This window comes from Somniosus microcephalus, chromosome 11 (assembly GCF_052327205.1).
Source record: "Somniosus microcephalus isolate GS21.2 chromosome 11, FLI_Smic_1.0, whole genome shotgun sequence".
NCBI classification, from domain to species: Eukaryota; Metazoa; Chordata; class Chondrichthyes; order Squaliformes; family Somniosidae; genus Somniosus; species Somniosus microcephalus.
In genome coordinates this window covers 60,562,771-60,576,436 of record NC_140997.1, presented here as the reverse complement: position 1 = coordinate 60,576,436, position 13,666 = coordinate 60,562,771, and the positions used below count along the sequence as shown (strand labels likewise).

At 44.8% G+C, this 13,666-nt stretch overlaps 1 protein-coding gene across 3 annotated transcripts in view; it reads right to left on the bottom strand.

The window, feature by feature from the left end:
• The window catches only part of mpv17l (MPV17 mitochondrial membrane protein like), a 163,168-nt gene that overhangs the window by 53,114 nt on the left and 96,388 nt on the right, over positions 1-13,666 (bottom strand). For all 3 annotated transcript variants that reach the window (XM_086000792.1, XM_086000788.1, XM_086000791.1), the window contains exon 3: positions 401-474. In XM_086000792.1, coding sequence (XP_085856918.1) covers positions 401-474 — 74 coding nt within the window. The remainder of the gene's footprint in view (positions 1-400; positions 475-13,666) is intronic.

Below are 13,666 nucleotides of genomic sequence, written 5' to 3'. Positions count from 1 at the left end.
TCACTTCATTCGCTGCCTCACCTTGAATCTCACTGGACACTGATGTCGTATTCCAGGTGGACAGATAATGCTCGTACAAATTTCCTCAAATGAATGATCCTCCAATGACAACTGGAAAATGCTACTGCAACTCAATCTGAAAACACTACTGCATTTTGTAATAGTATACTGCAGCTTAAGTACAAGTGACCAGTCTAATATATCTACCTGTCAACAACTCAGAATACACATGGGAATCCCGGAGCCGCAGGGAGATTTCTTTACAGCAGGACTTGACTCACTATCTCCAAGCTATCAATTCTTTATGATTATACAGTGGTTAAAAGAAAACTAAAAACAGCCACAATGGAAAACAGAGTGCTAAAGGAAATATTGTTGGAGGTTTAAAGGGTGGAATTACCTGGAACTGACACCAATTTCTGGAGCTCCTGCTTCAGATCCATTATATCTTTGCACAGCTGAATATCATCCATCCTGCAATTCAACATTACAGAAGTGTTATTAGTCATTTACAGGTAAATCAAAGAGTAATTTAGCATGTCAAGAAAAGTACTTTAATATATTTTTCACAATTTCAGTTTTTTTGGTCTTTTTATCTTCATGCAGCAATGTTTACTGAATGAAGAGTTTAACAAAGCCTGTTATAACATTTACATACTGGAACAACCAAAAGAATGGGTGGTGCCCCCTCTGCCAGCCGTGGCTCAGTGGGTAGCACTCTCACCTCAGAAAGATGTGGGTTCAAGTCCCACTCAAGAGACTTGAGCACAAAATCCAGGCTGACACTCCAGTGCAGCGCTGAGGGAGCGCTGCACTGTCGGAGGTGCCGTCTTTTGGATGAGACGTTAAACAGAGGCCCTGTCTGCCCCCTCAGGTGGACGTAAAAGATCCCATGGTGCTATTTCGAAGAAGATCAGGGGAGTTCTCCGGGTGTCCTGGCCAATATTTATCCCTCAACCAACACCAATAAAACAGATTATCTGGTCATTAATCACATTACTGTTTGTGGGACCTTGCTGTGCGCAAATTGGTTGCCGCGCTTCCTACATTATAACAGTGTCGACATTTCAAAAGTACTTCTTTGGCTGTAAAGCACTTTGTGGATTTCCTGAGGCCGTGAAAGATGCTGTATAAATTCAAGTTCTTTCCTTCTTAAACTAGAATACTATGTCTGCATGAAATGCCAGGGAGTATTAAAATCACTTAAGATTCATATTAGATTTCTAATTGTGTTTCTGATAAGCATACACAGATACATGTCTTTAACTGCCCAATTAACTGGTTAACTGGTTATATGGAACCTCAGTTGTATTCTCGTCCTGTTTTGGCGACTATTTAGGAATAGAGGAACAGGAGTAGGCCATTCAGCCCCTCAAGCTTGCTCCGCCATTCAATGAGATCATGGCTGATCTGTGGCCTAACTCCACATACCCGCCTTTGGCCCATATCCCTTAATACCTTTGGTTATCAGAAAGCTATCAATCTCCGATTTAAAATTAACAATTGATCTAGCATCAATTGCCGTTTACGGAAGAGTTCCAAACTTCGTGTATAGAAATGTTTCCTAATTTCACTACTGAAAGGTCTGGCTCTAATTTTTAGACTATGCCCCCTAGTCCTAAAATGCCCAACCAGCGGAAATAATTTCTTTCCATCTACCCTATCTGTTCCCCTTAATATCTTGAAAATTTTGAGCTGATCACCCTTTAACCTTCTAAATTCTAAGGAATACAACCCTAGGTTTAAACCTACAGTCCTCAGTTGATGCAGCTTTATTATCTCCACACTTATCACCTCCTAGAGCAATGGGAACTTTAGTGGATTCATTTTATTTCACATGAGAAATGGTGTTGCCCTCAAGGGTTTGTTCTCAGCTGAAGTGATTAACATTATCTCTCTAGCTTAGTGATCGAAGAGCGTGCCCGCATCATTTCGGTACTGCACTTCGTTAGAGAGCAAGCTTTTACCCTCCACTTAGACAGGCGAGAATGTCCTCGGTGCTGCTCCCACTCCATCGCGGCAGAAATCCCGTAAGCGCCCAGCCTAACTAGTTTGTTACAAATTCACGACAAGCATCACTACCATTAGTTGAGCGCCTGGGTTTCTATCCCAGTCACCATGCAGGTGAGCAGCGAGCCTGTCGTGTTAATTAGGTTCGGTATTTCCGGACGTGCATCACAGCACTTTGCTTAGGAGGTGTCGTATCCATGGCTCCGAGTTCCTGCAGCCTCCTGCTCCAGTTCATTAGCAGTGATGATGTAATCGCCCCAGTTCTTCAATCTGTTATTTACGTGTCATATCAATTAATGTTTATTACGCATTCAGCTCAATTTTATTTCATGTATTAAAGGATACAGAAATACATCATAAGCTCCCCTGATAGCTTAGTTGGTAAAGGCACTGCACAGTGAAGTACGAAGCCACACAGGCCAGAAGGTCCTAGGTTCAATCAAGCATTAGCTGATCAAGGTAGTAATTAAAGTACAGCAATTGGTCTCCTTTGAGGAATGATGTACAATCGAGTGCACAGCTGACGGGCATGAGGACGTATAAGAGAGTAAATTGCTTATCCCTTGAGCAGGGTCTGAATTTCCAATGAGAATATTTACTTGACATCACTGTTGATTATAGGCACTTGAGCTCATTCTCAGTAATGCACTCATTCCTATTAGTCATGACAATCAGTAACTGCAATGTGAATTTTTATTCCTATACTAATGGGTAAGGGGTGGGAAAATGGCCACTTTTGGGTTCAGACTCGGCGCTGCACGACCAGCAGGAGCCCAAAGCAAGAGGCCCGAGGCTTATGAGTATACTTGGCACTTGTCGCAACTCTATAGGCAGCTCGTCACTGTTCCCTTTAAGCTGCCTGGCCTTGCAGCCGTGCAGCGCTCTGGAGCTCCCGTGCAGCCGGCTCACCGGCTTTTAAATGGGAAAAACCGCGTGTGCGCCACATTTTGAATGGGCCACGCATCCAAAGAAAATGAAAGGGAACAGTGCAGCTCACGTGACCGAAGACTTCAATTTCAGGCCGCCAGCAGCCTGGCAGTAAGTCCCAGGAGGGGGGCAGGTTGGAGCAGGCTACAGGAGGAGCCTGTGGTGTCAGGGGAGCATTGTTCTCCTCTGGCTCCACAGGCACAGCTCTTTTTTTTTTAAATACATTCTTTTTCGCAGCCTACCTTTGGTTGGCAGCCACCGGGGCCACTGAAAGTTCCTGAGTGGGGCAAGCCTGCCCCACTCGTCGGAGACAAATTTCTAAAAGGGGTCCTCAATAGGCTTTAGGCCCTTCATTTACATATTCAAGGAGCCTAGCACCTGTGCTAGGCGTCCGCCAGGGATGTCTAAATCATCAGCCCCACGAGTTTCGCAGTGGAATAAATGGCTCCAGTGGGAGGCGCTAACGGGGCCCAAATAGCTTTTTGCCCCCCCCCCCAGGCGATAACTGCGCTTCCCACGAAATTCCGCAGGAGGTTAGCGGTGGAGCTACCGGGTATCGCCCCCGATATTCTGCGCCCGGAGATCATGACGTCATCTCCGGGCACAGCGCCTCGGGAGAAAAATTCGCACTCGCGCCCCACAGCAGCGCCGGGCGATGTTACCGACTGCCGCAGGGGTCGCAAACAGTGAGGTCGGCCGCTCGCGGGAGGCAACTTAAAGGCGCGGTGGCTGGCTGGCCCCCAAAAAAAATTCCGATTAAAAAAAATTTTTTTTTTGGCCACTGGTCGCACCATCTTTGCCGCGATCGCACAGCCCAGCACTCTGCTTGAGAGCCGGGCTGATCACGCAGCATTCCCGCTCCCGTGGCCCAGAAATCTACTGAGCACATCGCCCACCTCTTGCGCTCCAAGGGGCAAGAGGAGAGCTTGATTTAGCGTTCCACTTCCCTCTTGGAGCAAAAAGAGGGAATTTAACAAATGTTTGAAAAGGTTAGCACTTGGCGCTAACTTTCCAAACATTTTTCACTTCGCGCCCCAAACGGCCCTCTCGGGGAATTTCTCCCCCCTACTGTTTAGGTTCAAGGAACCGAGGGAGGGGGCAGTCTAAAACAGGGCAGGTCAGTAACCAACCAATTCACACCATCCTGTGGACACATGATCAGTTGCAGAGATTAGAGTAATTAGACTACTGCAGATTCAGTTTCTTTCTTCCTCCTTTTCTGCCAATTTTCTTCCCCCTTTTGTTGTGTCCGTGTATAATAAGACACAGACTGCAGGAGAACGGTATAACAGGTGTTTACTCAACGTGGCTCACACTGAACTGATCTGTACAGATTACTACTCAGTGTTTTATACAGGTGTGGTCACTGCCGGTACTGCAGTATACATGAGCTGTAAAAGATAGTTCCCCCCTTAAAAGGTATATACATTACACCTTTCTCCCCTGAAGGCCCTGACGTTTTGCTCGAAGATGGTTCCATAAGTGCTGGTCACTGTCCAGTACCTCACAAGTAGCCACTATTGATATGCGAGTCGAAACAGGGAGCATCAGCAGGCTATTCTCCACAGGAGCATCACAGCCAAGCCTCACCCTGTCCTTTCTCAACATCCAGTTATGTGCTTCCAGCAGGGCCTGCTGGATAGAAACATAGGCCGGAATTTTAACATTTTGACTCACTGGGTGCAGAGGGGGTTGAGGGCGGGGGTCGACGGTAGCGCGCGGGAAACCCGGAAGTCAGTGCAACGTGTCTCGCAGTGGCTTTTTAGCCCAGCCATTGCATTTGCATCTGACTTCCGGGTTTCCCGACCAATTAGCGTGAGCGGGCGTGATGACGACTCGCATGAGTCGATTTCAACTGCACTATTTAAAGGGACACTGCAAAGATGACAGCTGAAGGATTGTGGAGGTGGGGGAAACAGAGCAACGATCTGGAGTGAAGAAGTCACAACGTTCCAAAGCTGCGCCGTGCTTTTCAGCTGCCTGCCTACAGCTGATCCCGCGTTGTGTAAGGGCTCACAGGGACATACTGTTCCCTGCTGACTGGAGGAAGAAGCCTGCCAGTGAGACCAAGAAGGCATGGCTGGAGATAGCTCAGGAGTTGAGCAGCAGGAGTGTGGTGCCACGCTCCTGGACACAGTGCCGGAAGCACTTTAATGACCTAATGAGGGCAGGAAAGGTGAGTACACTGGCACATTCAACTACATCCTGCTGTGCTCATCACGTCAACCCCCTCACTCTGCCTTCCCAAGCCTACTCCTGCACATCACTCCTCACACCAACTTACCTTGCAGGTGCATCCATCTCTCTCTGTCTATGCACCTATTCACATCCCCATCTGACCATCCACCACTGACACTCACCATCATCTTAATGCAATGTCACATCTCTCCCTCAGTCACCCTCAAGAAGTGTTGTCCAGCCATCTTTTCAACACATTCCATTGCAGAAGAGAGCACAGAACACCAGGGAGAGGAAGAGAACCAGAGGTGGCCCTCCAGCCATCTCAATACTCACAGCTGCCGAGGAGGACGCACTGGAGATAAGCAGAGTATCGGCATGCCTGGCCATCGGAGATGGAAAGATGGGGGCCTCCTGCTACCTGGTGACAGAACTAAATATCACACAGCCACACGGCATACAACACTCAGTCATGTTGATTTGATGTCAGCAGTCAGTGAAAGATGATCATGTGTAATGTTCACTTAAAACATTCTTACCATGACAGTTCTAATGCATGTCTTTAATCTCTCACAGGGCCATCAAGCATCCCGCAGGAGGTGATCCAAGAGGACGACGTGACTCCTCAGAGGAGGTCACTCACTCTGAGGGGGCACCGTCACAGGACTCCTGCAGAGCAAGCACCAGCTCAGATACTCACTCTTTGGTGGGTCCAGTAAGACAGATAGTTGGGATTTCACCTGGTGTGTCACAAACCACAAGTGAGCAAGAGCAGATGATGGAGTCAAGGACAGCAGTGGAGAGTCCTCGTCGGAGGGCGCAGGATGCTCCAAGCTCTGCTCAGCTGGACGCAGATGCTGAAACTTGAGGGCCGTCAACGAAGAGGATAATTCTGGGGCAGCAGCAAAAAATGTGTGAGGTACTGGCAGGCTTTCCAGCCACACTGTGCATGCTTGCAGAAGATTGGAGGAGTCCATCTCAAGCATGACTGGCATGATGTCGCAGGCCTTTGCGATAATGTCTTTGTCCATGGAAAGAGTGGCCACCTGCACGGAGCATCAAATGCAGCAGTCAAATGAGTGCATGCTTGCCATCACCAATGGCTTGCACACTCTGAATGCCACCTTAAATAAGGCTGATGAAGCCCTAGCCTTGGCTCTCCAGCTCATTGCTAGCAGAGAAGTGCGGGTGGCCCATGAGAGGGAAGATGGAGAAAGGCGACATGGAAGTGGGGACTCTGCTCAAAGCGCTTCCACTTCTCACCCATTGCTCCCCCCCCACCCCCACCCCCGCACCCCCAGCCTCAGTCAGTGCCCCACATGCTGCCTCATGTCCCGATGGCCAAGTCTGCCCCTGCACAGATGCAGGTGGAGCAGCCTTTGGCAGGGTCCTCACGGGCTCCAAAGCCCAAAGGACGTCGGACAAGAGCATCTCAGCAGTCAGAGCAGGGATCTGAGCAGCCTGCCTCTACCTCTGCTGAAACCACAGGGATTGCACCACGTAGGAGTAGCAGAAAAAGGAAGATGAAAGACTTGTAGTTGCACAAGAATATGCACGTAGGTGTGTTACACAATGTTGCATTGTTAAGTTTCTGTTTAAATTTTGAGCCACGTAAATATTATTTCTTTGCACCACTTTCCCGTCTTTCCCATGTTTGCCTGCTGCCTGCCAAGTGGCCTTCTCACTTATGATGAATGGTAAGACAAGACTTAAATGTGAACAATGGGTGTCTGTGAAAGGGCTGCTTTGTTGATTGCAGGACTGTCTGTGCTGGCCGAGGTGGTGGGGGTTGGGGGGATTGGGGGAGTGGGTTCAGTATGTTCTTCTTCTTCTTAGGCAGTCCCTCGGAACCGAGGATGACTTGCTTCCACACTTAAAATGAGTTCTCAGGTGACTGATGAGTCCAATGTGGGACCTACAGTCTCTGTCACAGGTGGGGCAGACGGTGGTTGAAGGGGCTGGTGGGTGGGGTGCTTGGGTTGACGTGCGCTCCTTCCGCTCTTTGTGCTTGGCTTCCGCTTGCTCCGAGCGAAGAGACTTGAGGTGTACAGCGCCTTCCCAGATGCTTCTCCTCCACTTTGTGCAGTCTTGGACCAGGGATTCCCAGGTGTCAGTGGGATGTTGCACTTTTTCAAGGAGGCTTTGAGGGTGTCCTTGAAGCGTTTCCTCTGCCCACCTGGGGCTCTCTTGCCGTGTCGGAGCTCCAAGTAGAACGCTTGTTTTGGGAGTCTCAAATTGGGCATGCGGACGATGTGGCCCGTCCATCGGAGCTGATCGAGCGTGGTCAGAGCTTCGATGCTGGGGATGTTGGCCTGAGCAAGAACACGGACGTTGGTGCGCCTATCCCTCAAATGGATTGCAGGATCTTGCGGAGGCAGCATTGGTGGTACCTCTCCAGTGCTTTGAGGTGCCTGCTGTACATGGTCCATGTGGTGATTATTCTTTATGTTAGTAAGAAGTATTGTGATTGGTTGTTTGTTTCCTGCCTTGGGATATATGCTGTAATCTCATTGGTAGTTGATGTCATGTGATTTGTGGTGGCCATCTTAAATTCAGTTCTTTCTAGCTTTGGTTGGGATTGGGTGTGGAAAGATGTGCTACAGGATTTTAAAGTTAATAAAGCCTAGATTAGAAAGGCAAATCTATTCTTTATTTCAATTTATTAACTTTATGTCAGAATGGAGCGATATCTTCAACCAGAACGATTCAATGCTGACCCTAATTCTGCTGGAGTGGATGATAAATAGAAACACTGGTATTGTACATTTAAAAACTTTTTGGGCATGTTGGATCAAGAGTCTCTAAATAAGTTGAATATGCTGATCAACTACATTGCTCCGGATGTGTATAAGTATATTTTGGACTGTAAAACTTACGAAGTGGCTATTTCTACATTGGAAAAGATTTTTGTTAAACCAAAGAATGAGGTATTTGCACGTCACCTTCTATCTGCCCGTAGGCAGCAGGTGGGAGAATCTTTGGATACTTATTTACAAGCACTTCGGTGCCTTAGTGTTAACTGTAATTATAAGGCCGTGACGGCTGAAGAATATAAGGAAGAATTGGTACGGGATGCTTTTATTAATGGATTACTGTCTAGATCAATTCGTCAGCGGTTGTTAGAAAATAAGACTTTGGATCTTAAGAGTGCTTTTGAGCAAGCTTCTACATTGGATGTGGCTCAGAGAAGTTCAGATTCTTATGCTCTTTTTAATCGGCCTGTGACTGTGGTTTCGGCAGTTCCGGATGAAAAGGAATTATGTGGACTTAATAGGAGTGGTTTACTAGATTCTGAAACAGTTTCTACTTCGGCGGCTGTTGCCTCTAGGATTCAGAAGTGTTATTTTTGTGGGAACGTCCGGCACCCTCGTCTGAAGCGTCCTGCTCAGGAGGCTGTGTGTAGTAAATGCAGCAAGAGAGGTCATTACGCACGTGTGTGTAAATCATCAGGTTCAATTACCTCCTCTGTAACTATTCAGCCTTTAGATAGGGCGTTTATTGCATCAATTTCTGCTGCATTTGCTCATGGCCTAAATAAAGCTATAGTTACGGCCCAAGTTAATGGGTTGGAAGTGAAGGCCCTTATAGATACGGGCAGTACCGAGAGTTTTATAAGTCTTCAGTTTGCGAAGGAGAAGCATTTGAAAATTTTGCCTGTTACGTATCAGGTGTGTATGGCTCAGACGACTCTCACTTCACAAGTAGCTGGTTGTTGCCTTGTGGAAATTGATTCTTCTAGGTAATACGTATACTGATATACGCCTATCTGTTTTGCCTAATCTCTGTGCGGATATTTTGATTGGTCATGATGTGCTTCAGTTACACGAGTCTCTTAGTCTTTCATTTGGAGGGACTAAGCCACCTTTATCTATTTGTGGATGAACCTCTTTATCCATTTCTCCATTATCACTTTTTTCCAATGTGATGCCGGATTGTAAGCCAATTGCTACCAAGTCAAGAAGGTATAGCAGTCAGGATAGAGAATTTATTAATTCTGAAGTTCAACGTCTCTTATTGGAAGGAATCATTGAACCTAGTTGTTCGCCTTGGCGAGCACAGGTAGTTGTCACGACTAACGAGAGACATAAGAAACGAATGGTGATAGACTATTCCCAAACTATTAATAGGTATACTCAATTAGATGTGTACCCCTTGCCTAAGATTGATGAGCTTATCAACAAAGTATCTCAGTATAAGGTTTTTAGCACTATTGACTTAAAGGGTGCTTATCATCAGATTCCTATTGTTAAGAAGGATCAACCATATACGGCCTTTGAGGCTGGTGGAAAACTGTATCAGTTTTGCCGAATACCATTTGGTGTTACTAATGGTGTTGCTTGTTTTCAACGGGCAATGGATGCTTTTATAAGTGATAATTCTCTCTCTGACACCTTTTCATACTTAGATGACATCACAGTGTGTGGCAAATCAAGGGTGGAGCATGATTCTAATTTAAAAAGATTCCTTCAAGCTGCGGAAAAAGTTGGTTTAACTTTTAATAAAGAGAAGTGTATCTTTTCAACCACTGAGGTAAATCTATTGGGGTACATTATCTTGGGAAACAAGATTAAACCAGATCCAGAACGTCTGCGACCATTGATTGATTTACCTTGTCCTACTAATTCTAAGGCTTTGCAACGAGTTGTTGGACTGTTTTCTTACTATTCTAATTGGATTGCAAATTTTTCACAGAAGATCCGGCCTCTTATTCGGGTTACGACATATCCTCTATCATGGGAGGCCAGGACGTGTTTTGATAATTTAAAAAAGGATATCCTTGGAGCAGTTGTGCATTCTATTGATGAGCAGGTTCCTTTTGTGATTGAGACGGACGCTTCTGATTTTGCAATTGGGGCTACTCTGAACCAAAATGGAAGACCTGTGGCCTTTTTCTCACGTACCTTGAACAATAGTGAAAAAAGGCATTCTTCAATAGAGAAAGAGGCGTATGCAATAGTAGAAGCACTGCGTAAATGGAGACATTATTTATCGGGGCGACATTTTACGTTGGTAACTGATCAAAAGTCTGTGTCCTTTATGTTTGATGTCAAACATTTTGGAAAGATTAAGAATGATAAAATAATGAGGTGGAGGATTGAGTTGGCATGTTACCATTTTGATATAGTTTATCGTCCGGGGAAGGATAATGTTGCTGCTGATGCGCTGTCGAGGGCTTATTGGTCTGTGATTCACGGAGATACGCTTATTAATCTTCACAATGCCTTATGCCATCCTGGGGTTACGAGGATGATACACTTCGTACGCAGTAAGAATTTGCCCTTTTCAGTTGAAGACGTCAAGCGGATGACTTCATCATGTTCTATCTGTGCTCGGTGTAAACCGAATTTCTTTAAGCCTCAACGAACTCATCTTATAAAGGCTACTTCTCCTTTTGAACGTTTGAGCGTCGATTTTAAGGGGCCTCTTCCTTCAACTACTCAAAACCGATATATATTTACTGTTGTGGATGAGTTTTCAAGGTTCCCTTTTGCTTTTCCTTGCGCAGATGTATCAGCTGCTACAGTTATCAAATGTCTGACTCAACTTTTTGTTATCTTTGGGATGCCTGCGTATATCCATTCGGATCAGGGAAGTTCTTTTATGTCTTCCCAGTTGAAGGAATACCTTCAGAGTCGGGGGAATTTCTACTAGTAGAACTACCCCGTATAATCCCCAGGGTAATGGACAGTGCGAACGATACAATGGGGTGATCTGGAAGGCAGTTATGTTGGCTTTGACATCCCGGAACCTTAAGAATACACAGTGGGAAATGGTACTGCCTGATGCCCTGCATTCCATTAGATCATTGCTTTCAACGGCTACTAATGTGACCCCCCATGAAAGGCTCTTTAACTATCCGCGGAGATCTACTACGGGATATTCGGTACCTTCATGGCTTACTATGCAGGGACCTGTGCTGCTTCGACGCCATGTTAGATTGTCAAAATATGATCCTTTAGTGGAGGATTTGGAGCTGTTGGAGGCAAATTCCCAATATGCTCATACTCGATTCCAAGATGGGAAAGAAAGTACCATTTCAATTAAAGACTTGGCTCCTTGTGGTGGCCAGCCCTCTTCTGAGGATATTAACAATAGTCATGATTCAGATAATGTGGATGCTGTTACAGATACTATGAATATTTCCAATCCGATTGCAGATAATTATACTTCTATTAGTCAGCCCTCGATGGATGTTTATGACCGTCCCAGTTTACCTCCTGATGGGATTTCTAATCCGGAAACCGTTGAGAATCGGGATATGGATAGCCTTCCTGCAGAAGATACTTCTGTGTCTCCTGGTGTGGGAGGGCAAGGAATTTCACCAAGGTTAAGAAGGTCGACACGAACAAGATATCCAGTCGACCGATTGAAAATGGACTTTTAAATTGATAGTGGTGTTTTAAAATTATTGAAATATTATATTATATTGTTTTAGTTGAGAGATACTTAATACTTATGTGCAATGTTACTATTTGTTGTTGTCACTTAGTATTGTGTCATGTTGAATAGTTTTATTCTTGTCTGTGCATAGTTTTAGTTGTAAATAATTAATTATAAATTGTAAAGGTTATTTAGGTTGGAGTATATTTTAAAAGGAGGGGTGAATGTGGTGATTATTCTTTATGTTAGTAAGAAGTATTGTGATTGGTTGTTTGTTTCCTGCCTTGGGATATATGCTGTAATCTCATTGGTAGTTGATGTCATGTGATTTGTGGTGGCCATCTTAAATTCAGTTCTTTCTAGCTTTGGTTGGGACTGGGTGTGGAAAGATGTGCTACAGGATTTTAAAGTTAATAAAGCCTAGATTAGAAAGGCAAATCTATTCTTTATTTCAGTCCATCATACAGGAGGGCGGGTATCACTGCTACTCTGTAGACCATGAGCTTAGTGCCGGGTTTGAGGTCCTGGTCTTCAAACACTCTCTTCCCCAGGTGACCGAAGGCTGCACTGGCACACTGAAGTTCTTAAGGCTAAAGGGATCAAGGGATATGGGGAGAAAGCAGGGACCGGGTACTGAATTTGGATGATCAGCCATGATCTCATTAAATGTCGGAGCAGGCTCGAGGGGCCGAATGGCCTACTCCTGCTCCTATCTTCTATGTTTCTATGTTTCTATGATCTGTGGTAAGTCATACAGGCATTACAATGTGAGCAGAGGAGAAAAACAGCAGAATTCTTTCTGAAATGCTTAATTAAAATGAACCTTGGCTGCAGGTCCTGTATTCTAAAGCTTGTAGATGTGTAAATTGGCTGCCATGGCAACACCATTACTCAGATGTACTTATTTTCTCTCTAATGCCGCGCACCAATGGTCAGACAACAGGGTTTCAGCTAATGTCAACTCTGTAACTGGCTACTTGGCAGTTTGCAAAAGTGTTCCAATATAAATCCTTTGCTTCTTGTTCCGCATACATGGCACTTTTACAGATTATGCTACATCAAGAAGTACCATCCTACCTGTATAAAGTATGTACAAAGTACACCCTATGCGTGTCGCATTCCAACGTGTCACAGTAAGCCACAGTTACTTGGAATTCCCTGCAGTAATCTGTTCAAGCTGCTTATCAAGATTGCCTCCTGGAATGATGGCTGGTGCAACCTGTTCTGCCCATTATTCCCAACTGTTACATCACTTGCTCAGTACCACATCCCTTATCAGGAGGATCAGTATCCAGTTGGCCTCTTCGCACTTAGGCAGATCAAGTAACCCCTTCTATCGATCCACGCATTCCAGACAGCTAAAACTGGCTTTTTTTCCTAATTGCAATTTGCAGTACTTTCAAAGGTCAACTTCATCTCAGTTCTAACTCTGGGTGTTCAACGATCATTTACCCGTACAGATACAAGGGTAGAAAACCAAATTCCAAACCCATTCTAACCCACATTGAGGTAATGCAGCAAATACCAAAAGTAGGCCTAAAGGCGGCTACAGAACTTTCAAAATGTAATTTAAATAAAAAAAGACTAAATAATAAAACTATCACCATGGTGCACACAGAGGTCACAGTGGGGTCACGTAAACAATACTTTAGGCAACATTTAAACCTGATGTTATATGACACATGGCTTTACTGTTTGTGTTAGTCACTCAACCTTTGCTTGTCACATATATATACTGCTATCAATTCTCTGTTTAATTGATAGCACTATTTCAGAAATGCAGAAGTAGTCAGTTTGATCTGTACTACTACTAGCCCAGAATTAATCTATTCATATGGTTGCCAGTATAATTAACTTTACTACTAGTAATTATAAAACTGTTTAACCTGAAAGTATTTTGTTCCAAAAAGATAACTACATTCAGCTAATAAATCCAATCCAATCTAAAACTGTTTGTCATTCTCACTGAATTTGATCGCTTCATTAAACAAGCAGTAAAAAAGTCCAATTAATATGATGAACTTTGTAAGGTGCTGCACAATTGTTTTCATTAGGACCTGGTAGCCAGGGACACACAATGATTAGTTGCCCTAATTACCATGTGTCCTTGCCACTCCAGAAAGTGATTCTCAGGCACATTGTTCTTAGAGATTATTTATAATTTACTCCT